Source organism: Poecile atricapillus, chromosome 5 (assembly GCF_030490865.1).
Source record: "Poecile atricapillus isolate bPoeAtr1 chromosome 5, bPoeAtr1.hap1, whole genome shotgun sequence".
Classification (NCBI taxonomy): domain Eukaryota; kingdom Metazoa; phylum Chordata; class Aves; order Passeriformes; family Paridae; genus Poecile; species Poecile atricapillus.
In genome coordinates, this window is record NC_081253.1 from 5,750,873 (window position 1) to 5,770,762 (window position 19,890).

The following is a 19,890-nucleotide window of genomic DNA, read 5'->3' on the forward strand; positions in this document are numbered from 1 at the left end:
ATTTTATTGCTGGGTTTTGTTGCTGGATTAGGGGTTTTTTGGTTTGTTTTGGCATTTCTGTGGCTCCCTGAGATATCTCACCCCTGACAGGGTTGATGTGGCAATATTCAGCAGTCACATGCTTTACAAGCACCATTTAGAAAAGGTCACTGACAGCCCAAAAGAGCCACGAAAATAAATGTAACTTTAATTTGTTTCCCATTAGAAATGCATGCAGCAATCTGTTGTAATGAGAGATTTTCTTTCTTTCCTACTCTGGCACTTGACCACCACAGCTCACAGATACACTGAGGTCTTCTAACAAAGGAGCCTGTGCACAGAACAGGGTAAAGTGGTAATAGATTTTGCTCTGTCCAACAGTGGATTATCATGGAAACATTCTAAATTTCACCAGAATTAACATCTGAGCACCAGGAAAAGTTTGTGCTTCAAATACTTGCCCTAAAATAAATATAAACAGCCATTACACCCAATATGATCTCTTGAAATCACTAATAATCTATATTGTATCAGAAATGTGTGTGCAAAAATAAAACATAATTCCTTGCAGCTAAAGTATTACCTAAAGTAAACCATTTCAACACTGAATCAAATTATTTCAATGGCAGAAATCACACCTGTCTCAGGGGATAAATCGAGTATTCAGGCTGTTAAATCCATTCAAGCGACTCTATTGAATCCCACTATGTATTGTGCCTTGTAGAGAGAAAACAGTTCTGAAAACTATAAAATCATTTAGCAAATCAAATGCATCAACCACAACAGCCTCACATGGAGAAGAGGCTGAGGAGGTGAAACCCCTTCTTGCTGAATACCCTGTATAGTAAACAAATTTACCTGACACAATGCCATTGAAAAGGGAAAAGAAAAAGAAAAATTGCTACTGGAACCAGTCATTTTGGTATCAGAGTTTATTTTTACATTTTCCTTATTACAAAGCTCACAGGCCAGGGGAAGGCTGGGACTAGAATGATTTTTTGGTGAATTAAAAATACAAAAAAAAAGCTCTGTGTGACTGCAGCAGCTGATTATTAACAAAGACTTTGCATCAGGGCTCACCACTGAAGTCCACCTCTCCAGGACAGTTGTTATAATCCCTGTGTATATAATTGTTACAATCCCTGTGCCTCAACCATCTCCCCTTGCTTCCCTCTTGTGGTGCCACTATGGACCTGGCACACAACTGGCTCTGCAGACACATCACAAAGTACAAATACAGAAAGGGGAAGCAGTGCCATTAAACAGAGGTGCTCCAGAGGCAGAAGCACTGAGCATGCAGGTGGGAGGTCACTTTTGCCCTAGCTGCAGGTATGAGATCTTGAAGCCACAAGCTCAAGAAATCCCATCAAAGATCCACCCAATGCTGGTCACTCTGAGCCTGGGCTCCTGCCAGCTGCACCAAGAAATTGCAATTTGCTTTTTCAGTCTGCAGAGGGTTTTTCAATGAAGATGGTGGAACCACATGTAGTTCTGGATTATTCCTTAGGAAATGGTTAGATTTCTGCAGTGCCTGAGTGGATGGCCTGAGTTATAGCTCATATATATCATACACAACATCTGTATGATAAAGCACCATTTACTGCCTGGTGAGTTACACATTCATAGGTTAGTGTAGAGGTAATCAACTATTACAGCTCGCTTATAACAACAAATGTTAATCCTGATTTCTTAACAAGCTCCAAAAATTATTATTAGTGCTAAAGTAAATTAAGCTGTTTATAAAAGATTAAAAAATGCATTTCAGCTGTTAAGAGTTTGTATCTCTTTGCCTTGGATCAAGGAGAAGAGGTTAACTCATGGCTCAATCACTATTGCACCCAGGTTGTTCCTGAAAATCACCTTCCCATCTTTGATTTCACTGCATCCAGGCTTTCTTAACTCTTCCATTACCTGATGCTTTAGTTCAGGAGGGGCAGTTTTAGCAAAATCAAGTGTTTCTGTCAGGAAATCCAGCAAGAGCTCCCCATCTTTGTCCCCTTCAATAAAGCAGCTTGTTATGTCCATGTGGGATGGGAGCTCGTAGAGTTGGTACTTCAGCCCAGCTGAATCCAGCATCCTTGGCAAATCAGCAGAGGAAACAAAAGAGCAAAGATCTAAAGGAAAAAAAGACCCATACTTCTTCCACAGCGTTTCCCAGCCGCTCTTCCCTGAGAGATAAACAAGAAGAAAAACACTCAGAGTTAAGGAAAAACACTCTTTGAAACCAGCTTTGATTGTCTGGGTTTTTTAGCAGTTGCCATCATTGCAAGTGGGATCTTTCCAGAGCTGGGACATGTCCTGGGGCATGGTGGAGTTGGCTGCCTCCCTGCTTCTGTTCCTCAGGTTTGGGGGCTGCAGGAGTGGGTGGGAAAATACCCTGGAGCCCCAGCACCCCTCCTTGAGCCTCCAGCTGAGGCCAGAGCAGCTCACACTTGTGTAGCTCTCTCAAGAGACATTTTATAAAGCAAACCAGATGGGTAAGTTGAAAAGTCCCCACATACATCTTCACATCTTCATTTACCCCCAGCCTGGATCTCTGATTTGGTATTTCTACTGTCAATAATTTTTAGAAGGATTACTCAGAATGACTGGACAGGATGAAAATAACTTTGAGCAGCTCTTGAAAGTTACAACAATAATTCTCCCTAGGTACTAAACCAGTGGTTTTACAGTTGCTTTATCTGCAAACAGTTATTTATAGTCAAATAAACAATTTGGTGTTTAGAAGAGAGGCTACAATATTTTCTTTCACCTGGTGGAAATTGAATGCAGAGCACTAATTGCAGGAAATGTGCTGGTGTCAGTGTTGTGTGACTCAGTGCCATCTCTGAGCCGAGCAATTATCCCCCACCTGAACGCAGCATTATTCTAATGGCTCTGGGAAGGCTCAGCATATGGCACTGCTTTTGTTTGCAAGGCGGTGTCAACAGATCCACAGCCCCTGCACATCCTGCTCTCCCTGCAGCCTCCACAGACTGACCCCAGCCCTCTGCCACCAACCCTGCTCCCAGGCTGCCTTTTAATTAACACACCCTGATGTGTTTGCCTTGCAGATGACATTACCTTTTGTGAGATGAGCTTTGTTCTGATGATCTTTCAGTAACTCCTTCAGTGATCATTCTCATGGCACTTCCTTCCCCTCTCTATTCTCTTGCTTTCCTCAAGGTTTTCCCTTTCCTTTCTCTCTCTCCCGCTTTTTTTGTTGCCCCAGCAATTTCTGCTCCTTCAGAAAACAGTCATCTGGCCCAGAGAGGACTTCAAATGCCCTTCATGAACTCAGAACTTTAATAATTTTAATTTTGAATAGGCACACGTTCTTTCCTATATTCACATTTTATGAATATCCAAAAGGACAGGTTAAACAGCTGGCAAAGAGTTTTAATTAACTATATGCAGGTAATCAGCAATAGTCTGATATTACAATCTATTCTAGTTCAGCCAAAGAACATGAATAGTTTTTAAAAATCGTTTTAAATACAGATTTCTTGTAGTAAACTGCTTGAAAACACTTCAAACCAAAAGCATTTCGGGAAAAAAAGTAGTTTAATAAATTCAGGTCAGAAGTGTCACTTCATAGTGGATCCTTTGTGAACAAAAAAGGAACTTCATCACATTTGCAGACGTGGCCGAATTCAGTGAGAAATTAAGCTTAAACCTCTGAACAAATAATGCTTAACATACCTTTCAGAGCTGTTAGATGTGACTGTTTACACAGCTGAAATTTCCATAGCTTTTGAGGCAAATTAAAGGCTTTCTAGAGTCAAATTAGACTCCACCATTGCACTGTCTCTGGCATACCTTGCCCACAGTATTTAAAGATTGTCGTTTACTCCAACATTTTCCTGCTGGATTGACCACTGAGCATCTCGATGAGATCTGAAACAGCCTAAGAACGCTGTTTTGTACCCAAAATGATGGTATTAAGGAAATGGGCAGTTTGAAAAGAAAATGAACCATATGTGCTCCAACACCTGCTGTATGGCACTTCCGAGCCCTGCCGTAGCCGTTTGCTTAATGCCACAAGACTCTGGGAGAGAAAATGCAGTGCCCAGCCTGGAAAGCCTTTTCCAGCAAACAGCAGAGGCTGAAGGGCTCCTGTGAGTGAGAACTGTGGGATGGAGCCTCTCCTGCTGCCATCCATCACCAGACAGGCTGCAGGATGGGCAAGGGCAGAGAAAGATGTTTTGTGCTCATGATGTGGAGGTTTTGGCTCATAAATCCTTGGTCTTTACAACCCACGCAGACACAGACAGTGTGAAGGTTTTGGGGGATGTCTGTTCACCTCCATGGCCTGTGCTACACACAGGAACCCCAAAGGGCCTGAGAGCCCTTTCCTGACCAAGCAGCGCTGGTGGAGCAGCTCTCACCTGACACCAGGATAATGAGGAGCTTCCCCTGCGATTCCAGGAGGCTGTGGAAATACCGGATAGTTGCTGGGATATCTTTCACATAATAGAGCATCTGGAAAAAGCAGAAATGCTTAGAGACACACAGTGCCTGGTGACTATTATAACTGGAACCACTGTCAAAAGGAACCAAATGGGGACAATCCTGACAGAAAAGCAGGGACAATGAGGCACATTAGGAAGGTGTGGGCAGTGGGCTCACACTGCAGGCTCAGGGCTCTCATGCCCTGCCTGCACTGCCAGGACCGAGCTCATGTTCATTCAACAACCTGAGATAAAGAGATTTGCCTTTCTTCAGTGAAAGCTCCAGTGAACTTGGACATACAAAGACAATTTCATGGAGAGGACAAGGAGCTTTTGAAGACACCAGCTAAAACGTATTCTTAGTTGACTGCCACCCACAGCCTGGTTAATAGGACTACTGTGCTCAAAGCTGCTTTTCATTTTTGCAGTTCATTTATGCTAAAGCACTTCAAATTACTGGGAAGTAAACTCACCTTTCTTCCCCTATGAGTGGATAATGAGGTCACATGCTTCATGCATACTTTTAACAGCTGAGTGTTTGACAACATTTACTTTGCAGAGACTCTTACCTGGATCATGTGAATGAAGTCCCATTTTTTCGTCCTCTTTTCTGCATTCATTCGACTTTCATATTCATAAGCTGTCTCATTGTGCCAGGTAAACTTTGTGTTCTCGAGGTTTGATGCCTGAGCCACACGCTCTGAAATAGAGGAGAAGGCAGGACAGAGTTATCTCAATTGCAAATATGGGGCTGATTTCCACTCAGAGCTTTAATACATCCAAAAACCATATTTAGATAGAGAGTTTTGGTACCAGCTTAGCACAACAGTGGAATATCTAAAACCTTGAGCCCATATGTGAGGAGAAGGCATTAGAGGGCTTTATCAGACAAAATCTTAAGAGAGTCTAATGCTTTTCCCTTTGCTCCCTCATTTGGGCTCCTCTGGTGTTTACCTGAGCTAAAAAAGAAAAAGGCAATTTCTTCCCCATGCCTGGCTCAAGCTGAATTAAAAGATGTTGACTGGGACCAATTGTTAGGAGGCCTGGAGCAGCACATTTCACAGTGAATAGAAGGACTGATGGCCACAGCAATTATGTGCCACACAAAACCCACATGGATAAGCAGGAGTCGTGGTGGGGGTTTTTCCCCAAGTAAAAACAAGTGCTCAAGGATGGATCAAAGCAGGGGGTTATTTGAGAAGCACAATTAAAAGGTTGAGAAGGGAAGATAAAGTGAATGTCCTCTTCTGAATTTGTGTAACTGGGGTGGTAGGAGAGGGAAGGAGCTTTGTTCCAAAAGCAAGGATCGATCTCTTGACATTCAGTTGCTTCTGTGTTGAAACACTTTTTCAGAATCCTACAGTTCTGACCAAGTGCTTCAGGCAAAAGGGATGACAGTGTTTTAAAGCAAAGAGCTTTAAGGAGTGACACATGACATCTTCAGACCTCAGGACAATGCACATCAGCAACTGAGGAAAACAGAAATTTGGAGAGGTGGATTCAAAGAATAAGTTACACTGAGGGCCTGGCTCATCACTGCATTCCCTTTGTTTTTATGGGAGCAAAACTGAGAGATAATTTCATAATGTAGGGGATGCTGGAACACTAATGTCCATCTGCTGGCATATGGAGCTCATCTGACTGCGATGCTGCCTGGTGCTCGGGATTGCTCCAGGACAAAGCAGGCCCTGATTCAGTTCCTGTGCTTCACTGGAGTTAGCATCAATTTAAAACTTACATGGCCCAAAGGCAGGCTGAGCCTTAGCTACAGAGCACATGTTCAGAACAACAGGGCTTGCTAAGACCAGTGCCTTTACACCACTAATGACAATGTTTCTCCTCCTGGGCTCTGATTTGGACACATCCCCATCAGGCAGATGAGAAATGCTCCATCAGTGCTTATCTCCTCTTTTCTGGGGCTGGAAAGGGGCCACCCCTTTCAGACACTGCCACTGTTACTCTGTTAGCCTCCATTTATCAGCCACCGGCCCCAGCACTGGCAGTTCAGATTTAATTTGCTCTTCTAAACTCAGAATCAGATGCTGTCCCCTCACCAATAATCTGGGGCAAGCTGGTTCAGTTTAATTGTTGGTCTGTCTGCAAGGAGGAACAGGGAAGGAAACTGAATTGCTTTCCAGGCTGGGCCTTTGAAGTCCAAATTCTAGGAAGTGCAAATTCATTACAGGATTATGGTAAATTTCTGCTTTAATATTCATCTGAAGCCATTATGAAAAGTTTTCCTACCTTTTCCCCTGGGTTCACCCCAGATTCTGTTCCCAGTCAGAAGCTGGTTGTGTACCTGATGGGTGCCATCAGAACTGGGCTGCCTGAACTGGTGATGCAGCTCAGGCCTGGGGCCACCAACACTCCAACCATGGCCACCAAGGGATTCCACCAGGAATGAAGGAAAGCCACAGCCTGCCCACGAGGCTTTGAGGAAAGCCTCCATCACATGCCAGAGCTTAAGACAAACCTGAGTTTGTCATCACTGCACATCCCAGTAGGGAGTTTCTCTTGTGAGCTCAGCTTCTCCTTCCCACGGAGAAAGCATTTGGTGAGGCAGAAAACATAACTACTGAATCCTCAGAGGCGCAGATAATGTTCCTAATTCTCTACAGAAAATCTTAGGCCTCAGAAACCTAATTAATGGTAGCTACTGGGGACATGATTAATTACCAAATAAGAGAGTTTAAAGAAAAAAATTGAGATGAATATTTAATTTCTAGTTTAGCATAAAACTTGGAATAAGGACAACATTTTATATTTTCTTCAACTTTCTTCTGGAAAGAAACTCAATGCAGTAGGATAGGACTGCCAGTTAATTGGTGTTAGATGGTAGGACCACTGGGAAGATTTAGAGCAAATCCAGCCCAGTGTGGCCCAGACAGGACAGAAAATCTTTATTCAAGTGCACAAACTGTCTTATAAACAGAGAAGATGCTGTGTTGCCCACCCTTCACCATTTCAGCAGCAATGTAGAAGCTCCGGGGATTTTGCAGAAGGCATCTTTTAAAAGATCAGGTCTGTGTTAAACTGAGAAAGACACAAAAAAATTAGGTTTTTCCTGGGAGCCTTTGGTGCTTCCAGTGATTCTGAGCTACCTCTGCAGGGAGAAAGGGGTTGTTGCCTTTTTTTTCCCTTGGACTTGCAGAAGACGGTTCACACTGTGAATGCTTCATTTTTAAGGACTTAAGCAAGAGCAGGATTGGAGATTTACAGTGTGGTTTTACAGCCTGGTATTTACTAGGCTTTGGAGCGTTTCCAGCAAGGGACTCAGCTGATGAAGTTCATTCCTCGCTGGCACATGGGTTCAGCAGCTCTCTGGCCAGGTGTGCTCAGGGCTGGTGTCACCTCCCTCTGCACCAGGTGAATCCTGCTGGGCCCTAATCCCCTATAATCAAACTGTGCACGTTTTGTAGGGCAATTTGATCAAAGTACCCTCGTTAACACTCAATCCTCCTCTGAAAATGCTTCCTTTTCCTTCAGGAACGCTGCTTAGACCTTTGGACTGGGGGAAGGAGGGAAGCTCTGAGCCCCAGAGCACACGGCAAAAGCCTTTCCTATCACTCTTGCTTTCCTTTCCGTGTTTTCTAATTCAAAGCCTGGGAACCAATTTAGCGCCCCACTGTGAGGTTTAGTTACTTGTTGGAAACGATTTTTAATATGTGGGAGAATTACCATGAGACACTAAAATTTTCCCTTTGATGCTGAGGAAGGATCCTGATTCAACACAAGTTGAAGCAGAAAAACTTTCTGAAATGCAGGGATTTCACCCCATTCCATACAACCACCCATCACTTCCCACCTTGTTCAGCTTTTAAAGTCAGTCTAGCCAAGCATTTGCCATGCAGAGTTCTTTGCAGAGAGACGAAGATTTTAATGAGAGTGAACATTGTTGAGAAGCAATGATGGCAAAAAAAGCATGACATTTTGAATATTTTTACTTTTAAGAGACAGTTCTGACAAGAAAGCATTTGAACATAGGGTCATCTACCTTTCAACACTTTCTAACGCATGTAAAATAATTCATGTAAATTTAATTTATTTAATGTAAAAATACCTTTGTACTTGGAGATTTGGTCAGCACTTGGCTCTATCACATCATTGTTGACGGTGACCCCAGGATATTTGGCTCGGATTTTTGAGAGGATCTGCAAGTCCATCTCACCTGAAGAAGCAGGAGACACAAAACAGAGAATGAAAACAAAGTTCAGGCAAGGGAAATCACCACCATCACATCCCCAGCTTGGCAGATTAACTTCTACCATTTCTGTACAGAAGCACCACACAGGTCCAAGCAGCTGCTTTGTATTCTCAGTAGGTTGTAACTGAAGACTGAGCTCTAGGATTTGAGAAAAATGTAAATATCAGTCCTAACTCTCTTCATTTCTTCTCTCTGACTGGCACCAGGGCCAAGGGAAAACCAGACACAGTCACGCTTGACCTCTTTTTTCCTGGACATGGTATAACCTCGAGGGGAGATCCTACACAACTCTCACGGGGCCAGTTCTGATGGTTCCAAACTTGGCAGGATTTCTAGGAACATTTTTATCCAGGCACCTCACTGGTTACAAGGTCATGTGGGGGAGGGAACAGGAATATGTGTTTACACTGGAAAAAGAGACAATATTCATATCTGTTTGTCGTTATGTGTCCTGTGACTTTTCCCAAAAGAATGATGAATAGAGCACATACCATTTGTGTTTAGCTAACCCTTGTTTACAGAATACCCCAGGGATGACTGTATTTCAAGTTTTTCTTGGGGAAGTGTTCTCTCTAAACACTGCTCAGGCCAGCTGTAATTATTTTATTGATGGATGTACCAGTGGATCCAAGATTTCAAAATTTAAAAATAGCTCCATCATTCTCAGCCATTTCACCCCATCTGCAAAGCAGGAAACTCAGGGCAATGATATTTCTGACTGAGGCATGGGTCCAGGGACAATATCCTGCTGGCTTGCTCAACTTTCTCCATCCTCTGCTTATTGTACTTGGATAGATTTTAGGTGGAAAAAATAACATCAGAATCAATTAAGGTAAGAAAGAGTGAGACAGAGGTAACTACAGTGAATAATAGATCCAGGGGTCATGTTACAAGTAAATGTTGAGCTTTGTCCTGGAAGATTTACTTGTGCTTGCACAAAACTTCATGTTATAAAATTCCCTACAAATAAACAAAATTTTGTATTGAAGGAAGACCACCCTGATGGCCAGACAGGCCCCTGCTGAGAGGCTGTGGGAGGAGAACCTGCACTCTGCCCACCCTCACCATTTTCAGAGCCCTGAATTCCCACCAGGGGGTTCATTCAGCATTAGCTCCATCGTGCAGAATATTTGAGGAACAGGAAAACACTGGGCACTAAATTACTAAATTAATGCCCAGAGGACGTACTATACAAAGTGAGGAACAGTTGCATTTTTTTCAGCCTTTTGTGTCTTCCTTAAAGCAACCAGCAGCACCACATTTGCATGGCATCTCTGGAAGCATGTTCTTTGAGGGAAGGAAATTGAATTTCTGAGGCAGCAGAAATAGCTGCAGCTTTGCTATTGCTGCAAGCCCTGTGGTCTGTAGTCCACCATGGTAAAATTTGGGAACACAGAGTTTGTAATGAACTACTGCAATTGTTTGATTTTTGGTTGCTTTACCAACTTTCCATAAAATGATTTAGTTCTTTGAAAAGGCTGTGGAGGTCCAGATTAAAAAAAAAAATAAATAGAATTTTGTATTTCCATACACAGGTTAATATATTCCCTTCTACTCTTGTGTGGCCGCATCACCCTTGTACTGTTTTTAACCAAAAAACCCACTCCTTTGATTCATAATTTAATCTACAGCCTTAACTGACTTCACTGAGCTCTTTTATATGCAAACAAGTGTCCCGAGGCATTTTACAGTCAGATCGGTGGCAGCTTGCATTATCAACAATTTGGCAATTAGGCTATCCAAATTATTTAAACTCTCCAACACAATTACCTTTTAAAGGCTACCACTATGTTCACCATTAAGTTTCTAATTAAACATTTTACGTAACGGGATAGTTTATAGCCCAGTTGCTACTTTATAGCAGCGCTGATGACTTTTATGGTTTTTAAAGGTACAGAATGAGGCACGCTGGAGTGAGAACTCAATAAGGCAGCGGCTGCAGCAGAGGCAGCAGTGTTGGGGTGGGTGTAATGGGATAGGATGCTGCAGTTAATGGGTTCTTGTCTCCCGAGCTGGAAAAGCAGAGAGGAAATGCTTTCCTTTCATGCCTCCTCCCACACCAGCCAGGATCAGCTGGAGGGATCTGGGAATCCCTCCCTCCTGACCTCACAAGGACCCGTGGTTAAAACAAACCAGTGAGCAGATGGAGTGGGTGATTTGGGGATTTTGTACATCACAAAGTGAGCTTTGCCTACCCATTATTGATTGATGGCAAACTGGACTTTCTCTGGCCAGGGACTGAAGTACCACAATAAGTGCTCCTGTTAAAAACATCCATCCTTCCCCTTCCCCTTCCCCTTCCCCTTCCCCTTCCCCTTCCCCTTCCCCTTCCCCTTCCCCTTCCCTTCCCTTTATTTTTTTTTCAGAAGAATGGTTTCATTTGGAGAGCAATGTTCTGCTCTGTCACACTGTTTTATAACTAATGCCCACCATTTACATACAATTACTCTATGGAGGAGAGACTGACAAAACTGAGGTTAGTCTTGGTGATGGTATGACTACAGCATTTAAACTAGATTAACTGTTCATATAAAATTTAAGTGTGGCAACTTAATGGGCAGAGAAGGAAACATAGGTTTTAATTACGGGGGCACTTAGGCAGGGATTTAATGAAAATAAGCCACTTGATCTTACTGGTATTGTTTTTCCACTCAGTGAGCTTAAGATAAAGGACTTATTATTTGTGGTTTCTTCTGGATTTCTTCTGGAGCTTATGCTCAGCTCCAGTGTTTTGGGGGACAGCAGCACATTGGGACTGGTCAGCAAAAACCTACAGGAAAAGCAGAACTGAGCCATGGCTCTCACAGCTCAATGATGGGAATTATCACCTCAATAAAGAGTTGAAGGGGAGAATAGTTGTAATTCAGGTAAAAATACAATATTCTGAGAAATCTAAGACATTAGTTTGGGGTTTGGGAGAGGGCTTTTGGGTTTTTGTTTTTCTTTTTTCTTTCGTTTGTTTGGGTTCTTTGTTTTTTTCTGTGTAGAAACCCTATGGAGCAGTTCAAACGTCTCTCTGCCTTTGAGGAGTGGCGGTGTAGAAGGTGAGTTTTTTGTGGAGGACATAGAAGAATCAGAGTGGGGAGGCACAAGCTGTTTTCAGATGATGTGGTCACACACCAGCTAACACCACCTGTCCCTGGAACTGACATATCAAGGAAAGACTTATTTCCCATTCTGCTCCTTTTGCAATTTTTAGTCCTCTATTCTTTAAAAAAAAAAAAAAGAAAAACATCAATATTGAACTCCATACATACCTGATCCACCACCAACACTTAGAACATTGATTGTAGACTTCCCATTTCCAACACTGAAAAACATTATTTATACATTTTCAGAGAGCTGCCCAGTAGAGTGGGTTTCATGCAGGATGTGAGACACTGGAGATCCCATTAAGACTAAAATTTGCAGGGCAAAACCCAAATGTAATGTGTGTGCACACAAGCATGCCTGTGGATGGGCAGGAGGGATCAGATTCAGAACCCTTCCCTCTGGATATTCATGATTTCCAAGTATTTTTGCAGTTTGTAGAGGTGGCATTTTGCTTTTGTTATGAGGGAATACAAGCAGAAGCAAGTACATGATTTCTCCATGTCTGTGCTCTGAGGAACACAGAGCCCTCTGGGTCTGGACCAGCAGCTTAAAAATTATTTGCAGAAGTTCTGCATTATGCAAAATGGGGAGGGAGAGGGGAGAGTGTAATGCTCCTAAAACCCCTGAGTGAGGCTTTTGCAGAGCTGTGAAACCCTGAGTGCTGAGAAGAGGCTCCCCAGAGCCAGGATTTGATGCTGGCTGCCTGCTCCCGAGCCAGCCTGCAAAGTGAGGGGTCCAGCAAAGGACACACGCTGGCAGGCAAAGCAGGAGCATCATCCAGCCATCCCAGAGAAACCCTACATATTACCTGAAAAAAGCTTACTTTTAAAAAGCTGCTTTCAATCAAGTTTGCTAATAGAAGGCAGTATCTGTTCCTGCATTTCAGACTGACTCAGGGCCAGCTGTGTTTGTGTGCAGGGAAACAATGCAGCCTTATCTCCTCCTTGCGAGCCTCGGTCCCGGAGTGCGGCGTGTGCACATGGCATCTCCAGCCAAGCCCTATCAGAGGCTGACAGATGGGACAGGGAACAGCAATCTGCCTCTCACAGGCAGCCCCCCGAGGCCAGCACCCCGTGGCCCTGGCTGTCCTCAGGCCCAGGGTGGTCACCTGGGTGTTACCTGGCTATCACGGCCGGCAGCTGCCTCTCCATGAACTCCTGCATGCTCTGGTGCTCCGTGGACCTCTCCAGGAAGAGGCGGAATGACTGGAGGTATCTGTCAGGATCAGCGAGCAAACTCCTCATGGGTGATGCCATGCTGGGTGTCAGGAGGCGACAGGCTGCTCCCTGCTGCTCTTCTCTCAGGGCTAGAGAAGGAATGAAAGGAGCTGGAAGGGAAAACCCAGCCTGCACCCGGACTTTGCACCACGTCCCTGGCCCTGCTACTGCCTCGGAGTGCTACACAACCTGGCAATAGAAGCTGTAAATGGGTTCCAAACAGCAAAGGGTAATTTATCATCTTTAATCTGTGCAGAGCAAGTGCCAGCATTTTTCAACTCTGCTGACACAGGACTCTTTAAACACAGTAAAAGGGTCCTTCTATGGTTCTTAAATACAAAACAAAAAAAAATCCTCTGTTTTGGGAAGGTGTGGAGAGACTCCAAAGGCTGGGTCTGGATTAGAAGAAAGTGCAACACTCATCTCCAGAGACACTGGCAGATGTCTCTATCTGTTTTTTTAATCTTTTGATGTTCTTAAAGGGAATGCTGATGGTGGAGTGAAAACAATAAAAACCTTATAAATGCACTTTATTTTTCTAGTTTTTCTGAAGATAATGGTACAATTCCCATGTGTGAAGTAGCTAATTCACCAAAGCCACGTGAGTTACTGGAATAGATGTGCTAAACCAGGCTTACAGGGAATCAGGAGTGGGGAAGGCAAAGCATGTCACCAGGGAAGTGTCAGTCTATACCTTAAAAAATACACTAAGATGTATTTATCCTCTCTTAAAGGGCAATTTTAAGTTCATCACATCTTGTCCTACCTGGCAAGGAGAAAAGGGAACCCCCTCCCTCCTCACAGGCCCTGTGTTTAAGGACACTCTGCATCTCCGTGGTGTCTCTTACCATCCCCTCTGGCTTTCCTGCAGAGGTTACATCCCAGCCTCTTGTTATTCTTACAGTTCCCTTTGGACAACCTCCAGCCATTGATGCTGAAGTGCAAAACAAAACCCTCCCAGCTGCTGGTTTTCCTGGCTCCTTTCACATCCAGGATGGGTTCCCTGGCCCCACTGAGACCCTGCACCCACTGCCTTCACTCACCAGCATGACCACTGAAATTCAAATCATGGGCTTTTTCCAGACTGCTTCTCTCATCCCTTTGAAATATAAATCTGGCCTCTGTTGTACTCAGGTCCCTCCTAACTGCACATTAAATAGCACAGTCTCGTCCCTCCTTCAAACTGTAAACAGAAACAAAAGCAACAGGCTCAGGTCCATATTTGCCATCACCTCCCTCTCTGGTAGTGAACTTCTGACAAATTTTCTAACTGTGCAACCAGTTTTCCACCCACCCAATACCTGTCTCATCAAGGCCACATCTTCCTCACTTGTTTCTGAGAATGTCATACACAGTGGTGCCATCTCCTCCTCCCCTGTACACCAGCAGAAAGATGGGCTTGGAACCATTTCTTCCTGATATAGCCACATTCCCTGACCATCATCTTATTCTCTTTCTGCTGCATGGAGGACTATTTCTAGGGACTATTTCTAGGGACTATTTCTAGGGACTATTTCTAGGGACAGCCATCATGCTGAGCAGCTGCCCAGCTCCCTCTCCTGCCCCCTTTCCAATGACAACATCAGCTGCTTGGCTTTGCCCATTTTCCTTCCCTGTAACCTCCAAGGTAACCTCCAAGTCGTGACTTGTTTTGGTTTTGCAGCCCATGGGCCAAATCTCCTCACCTCCCAAAGGTTCCTGCAGGAAGGGGCAAGGTGAAGCTTGGTGACAATTCACCTCCTCCAGCGTGTGCTGCTACCAGAGCCGTAGGCAGTGGCTGAGAATTCATTATCAGTTGGAAATGCCTGATAATTGCTCTCCTTGGGGCAGTCCCAAAGAGCAGTGGTGACCTCTGGAGCAGGTCCCAGGGTTGATTTCCCACCCATACTGCCTCCAAGGCAGACTGGCTTTGGTACACTCCCTGCTCCCCACCTTCTCAGACAGCAAGGATACTTTCAAGTGAAAAAATAGCAAAACTGAGCATTTTAAAGAGCACTGATGAAAAACAAGCTGGTACAACACTGGTAACAAGCAGATGGGAGAGCTTTAAAAACTTTGTCCACCTCTGACTGACAACCCCTCCTTGACCCAGATTAGCAGCACTCAAACACCCAACAACATCTGAACTAACCTGGGGAATCCAAGTGGGAATTTTTTCAGAGACAGCAAGGAAGGAAACTCCTGGATGTACCTTGGATGTGAAATACTCACTGCTAACCCATCCTGAAAACACAGTGGTGTACTCTGTATTTACCCATTCCTTTGCTATGCCTGACTCCTTGCTTTTTATTTTAAGTGCATAAGGAGGCTTTGGTGTTTGCCACTAATATATTTTTACTACCTTCAATATTGAAAAAATATTTTGCAGTTTATAAGAGGAGATTTAGATAATCGACTCTTTTTCCTGTACCTCCCTCTACTTCCCCTGATTTAATTTGCCAACATCCCCTGCTCAGCAGTCTCTAATGAGCAGCTGAGATTCATTTTATGTTGGGTGACGTTCAAGGAATTTGTCTCATTTCTTTCATTACACTTTTTGCTGTTGGAATTTGCCCCATTTATTTCATTCTGTGTTTCTTGCTGTTTGAATTGCAGCCAGTTAACTTTAAAAATGAGTAAAGAGAAGGAAGGACAGGACTGCTTTCTGAATTAGGCCGACAGAAACTTGTAAGGTAATACCGTTCCCTCGGGCATGTTCCCTTCGGTGATAATCGAAACTTAACCGTGGCTCCCTAAAAAGATTGCGGAGTTTGCAAAGCGGACACTTTATGCTGCGGTTACTCGATCCGACCCTGCTTTGGGCCAGCAGAGTGAAACCTGCTTTAAACCCCCCGTGAAAGGCTCTGGAGGCTCCCCGAGCAGGCGGCAGCAGAACGAGCGTGGCCAGAGCCGCGGCCCGTCCGCAGCAGGTCGGCCTCAGCAGCGCAGCGCTCCGGCTGCCCCGGCCGGAGCGGGATCGCTCCCGGGGGATCGCTCCGGCCAGCCGCACTTACCTGGCTCTGTGCCCCGCAGGGATGTGGGAGAGGCTCTGCTGAGCTCCTGGGATGTGCTCCCAGCCGGCCAGCTCCCAATCCAGCCGCCTTTCTGTGTCTCCACCTCCCCAGGCAGCCCCGCTCCCCGCGCTGCTGCCGGCCCAGCCCGGGCCGCGTCACCGAGAGGATTCGGTGGCTGAGGAAGGAGCGGAGCTGGGAGCTCACATGGCAGCAGCTGCCGGCACAGGCACAGGGACAGGGACAGGGACAGCTGCGAGCCTCACACATCCACGTCCACCCTCGGTCCCCATCAGCTGTCCCCCAGGACACACCCGGCACGGCCACCCTGTCCTGGGAACACGCACACACAGAGCTCTGACCCTGGGTTAGTCACAGTAGGGGTGAAAAAATGAAGCACTGCCAGTGGAATATAAATATATATATATATATATATATATAGTGTATAATATATAATATACAATATATAACATATAAATATATTAATATATAATATATATTAATGTAGGAAATGCAGCTCCTGACAAATTGGAAATAATTGTCTCTGTGTGTGGTATGTGGCGATGGGCAGCATTATTTGCAGTTTGCCTATAGAACTCTTCCATTATAGATAACTTTGCTTTTTTAACTTGTTTTCTTGCCAGTAGATACTCTTCTTATCCCTCACTTTCCAGAGCTTAAGCAATGAGAAGCATTTTCCAAGTTGTGTGCACCCTCTGCAGCCCTGTTAGGAGCAGTTTTATCTCAAGGAACATAAGTATGGATAAAACCATTGACCCGTGTCTGCTATCACATTGTGATTTGGTGTTCAGGACACCACACATTTTCTCTCTGTGTGCCTCAAATTATTCTTTGTTTCTCCATTTTTAGCAAGAGGGAATTTTTTTAAGTTAAATGAAGAAGTTTTCCCTCTGGAGTTAGACATAGAAATGAACTGTTCAAGGAGAAATGAGCTGTTCACATGACAAAAGTCCTATAAAATAATACCAGTAATATTAATAACGGTGCTTTCCAAGGCACACTTACAGGGAGAATGGCTGCAGCTTGACATTTAGCTGAGAGTTTACTCAAATGAAGATTTCATATCAACAGTTAAAATTGTTCAGCCAGAACGACGACTGTATGTGAAGGCAACACCCACTGCAATTTTCTCTCTCTGTTCACAGCACCATTTCCTCACCAGTTTGAGGGAATGAAATACAAAGCCCTTTTGCCAAGGATCTCACCAGGAGCAGCAATGCCACAGCGTTTAGGACTTACCATATTGTATGATTCAAAGAGTGACGCCAAATCCACACAGGTGCAACAGGGAGACCAGCAACAAGTTCACCCTTTCAAATCAGCAATCATGAATTGCTTGCCCATGGCAGGGAGCTTAGAACTAGGGGGTCTTTCAGGTCCCTTTGAACCCAAAACATTCTGAGGTTTTCTAACTCTTTGGCTTTATTTTCAAGGAGTGTTTTGAGGAAAATGAAACCCTAAGTACCCTGTCAGGTACAAATCAAGCCAGCCTCCATTGGCTTGCGGTGTCCCATCAAATGTCCCTTCTGCAGCCACAGCTCCCACCCAGGGAACCCCATCCTGCTTCTGTATTGGTGATAAGCACTGCTGTTCAAACATAGCTGAACAGCAGGATCAGTGGTGGTTGGTTTTCTCTGCAGTTCTAGAAATCTGTATTAATTGCTATCACCAAAGCTGTGCAAGCTGGTCTGAGGAAAATAAACTCAGTGCATCTGGTCCACACTTTTTTCCCTCTGTAGAACACTAAATATGGGTTTTCCAAGTGCCAGTTGCTATTTAATATGAAAGCCTAAGTTTAGAGAGGCAAAAATAAAGATTATATGCATCTGGTGCTTTTAAGTGCGTTATGAAAATAAAAGATGCTGCTGTTAATTTGCTTCTTTAGTTTCCCCCGGGGACACATTTGGTGAGATTCTAGTGAAATCCCAGCCATTTCAGTGTGATGTGTTCTCAGTGCTGCCCTGCTGCAGGGACAGTGGGGATTTGGGGATGCTGCAGCAATGCCTAGCCCTGTGCCCAGGGCATGGCCATGCTGAGCCAGAGGCTGTGAACCAGCAGGGACAAGGGCCAGGATGGAGCCCAGAGTCGCTCTGTAGAGTGACACCCTGCAGAGGAGATGGCTACACACTGGCAGATCTGTGGGTTTGTTCATTAAGGGGGTTACACACTATTTGACATCTTAGAACCATCACAGAATCAAAGAATAGTTGTGTTAGAAGGGACCTTAAAGATTATTTCATTCTAAACCCTGCCATGGGCAGGGACGCTTTCTGTTACACCAAGCTGCTCCAAGCCCCATCCAACCCAGCCTTGAGCCCTTCCAGGGATGGGGCAGCCACAAATTCTTAATATTTATTAATGAAAAATCACCTTCCTGTCCCATTCTACCATGTGTCCTCCTATATACATCACTGTCCTAGATAGAGGCTGAGTTATTGAAAGGAAATCCCACAAGCCCTGAGGGCATTAATATTTGGGAAATAATCACTTACATATTAAACATTTCTCTGCCATGACAGCTCAAGGGACAATTCACAGCTCTGTAGGTACCTGGCCAACTGTAGAATAATACTAAAATACAAAGTTGTAAGACAAGTCCCCCTGGGAACCTGGCAAGGACACAAGTTGTTGTCACTGGCCTCTTAGGTGAGTCAAGAGCTGGGAACAGCCAACATCTGCAGATTATTTCCTTCTCTGGAGTACCTCTCTGTGGCTTTGGACTGAAAATTTATACTCTGGGAAGAAAGAGAAGGGAGTTAAAGGTCATGGTCTTGGTCCAAATGAATCACTGAAATATTTTCCTCCATGTATGCTTCACTGGGAGACAGCCCTCAGGTGGAGGAAAGGGGGAGAGCATTAAGCCCTGCTCCAGGTTCCCAGGATGCCACCAGCCATGCCCGGAAGCAGCACAGGATTTCCTCTAGGAAATCTGTGATGATCTACAAGCTCCAACAGCCTCATCAGACTCATAGCAGAAGTGGAAATAGCAGAAAAAAACTATCCACTGATGATTTAGAAGAGCCGTGGTAACTGGTGAATCTGTTTATCCCTTCAGAGATGAAAAGTCCCATCTAAGTTAGCAAAAACCGGGGTGTGAGCAGGGTATTGGGGTCTGGTGCTGCCTAAGTGTGATGACAGGAGATGAAAGCTGTGCAATGTTGATTTTATCTCAGAAGGGATGGGAGGGCTGGAATAGACCATCCCTCATGAATGGCTGCAGTGACCCTGCCCTGGGGGAAGATCCATCCCTTTGGAGCAGGGACCAGAGGCTGGAGTCAGGGCTGAGAAAAGCTAAGCTCAGGAGATGGATCCATGTGTAATGTCACATTAATAACACAGGACTACAGAATATGTGGGTCAGATCCAGGAAACTGGAAAGAGGCAGAAGAAGCAGTAAAGGCTGCACAGGAACTTTCTAATTTCTACCCTGTAACCAGATTTCAAAGCATTTGTAGATGGACCAAATATCTGAGCCCAAAGATCCAGGAGTTTATTGGGCTTACCTTTGGATCTGATGTAATCACACACGGGCAGCCTGATAAAAGCAGAAGCGAGACGTTGCTTAATGTCTGAAGAATTATTTCTGCTGTCTCCTAATAAAGCACGCTGATGTAAGCTGGGGATGATAACAAGAGCTCTGCGCTGGGCTAGCAAAATCTCATTTTTCAGGACAACTGAACTGTCAGTGCCAAAGAACAGACAGGTTATTGCTCATGCTCCTCCAAGGTTACTTTTATTAAAATGGAAATTTCCAAAGCTTTGCATGCACACATACGTGGCCACGAGTGCAGACTTCCCTGTGAGGGGCAGAGGGGCCTTGCCACAGCCACCCCTCTGTGCTGCAGCTCCTTGGAGCAGCCCTTACAAATGGGGGTGCCCTGGGGGAAGCAGCACAGCTGTCTCTGCCCCGGCTGAGTCTGAACAGCCCCATCCTCACCGCAGCTTTGGGGTGGGCT

General features: G+C 44.7%; 1 protein-coding gene across 2 annotated transcripts; it reads right to left on the reverse strand.

Moving 5' to 3' along the window:
* Window positions 1–896: 896 nt before the first annotated feature.
* Window positions 897–16,217, reverse strand: LOC131579907 (histamine N-methyltransferase-like). 2 transcript variants are annotated; one of them, XM_058840478.1, is made up of 8 exons: window positions 15,917–16,217; window positions 13,967–14,106; window positions 12,826–13,012; window positions 11,871–11,923; window positions 8,470–8,577; window positions 4,979–5,109; window positions 4,347–4,440; window positions 897–2,147 (listed from the first exon to the last, which is right to left on the reverse strand). In XM_058840478.1, exons 3-8 carry the CDS (start codon window positions 12,960–12,962, stop codon window positions 1,795–1,797), a joined length of 876 nt encoding a protein of 291 aa, XP_058696461.1. In that variant the 5' UTR covers window positions 12,963–13,012; window positions 13,967–14,106; window positions 15,917–16,217; the 3' UTR covers window positions 897–1,794. The 2 variants fall into 2 exon arrangements, with proteins under 2 accessions (XP_058696461.1, XP_058696460.1); XM_058840477.1 differs by lacking the exon at window positions 13,967–14,106 and having other exon boundaries at window positions 15,917–16,215.
* Window positions 16,218–19,890: the final 3,673 nt, after the last annotated feature.

Bases quoted from the DNA above. Each gene is read 5' to 3' on its own strand.
- LOC131579907 (XM_058840478.1), bottom strand. From the start codon at position 12,962: ATGGCATCACCCATGAGGAGTTTGCTCGCTGATCCTGACAGATACCTC. The intron at 8,578-11,870 runs GTATGTATGGAG...CTGCTTCTTCAG, and splicing joins AAGTGTTGGTGGTGGATCAG to GTGAGATGGACTTGCAGATC. The intron at 4,441-4,978 runs GTAAGAGTCTCT...TGCTTTTTCCAG, and splicing joins ACTTCATTCACATGATCCAG to ATGCTCTATTATGTGAAAGA.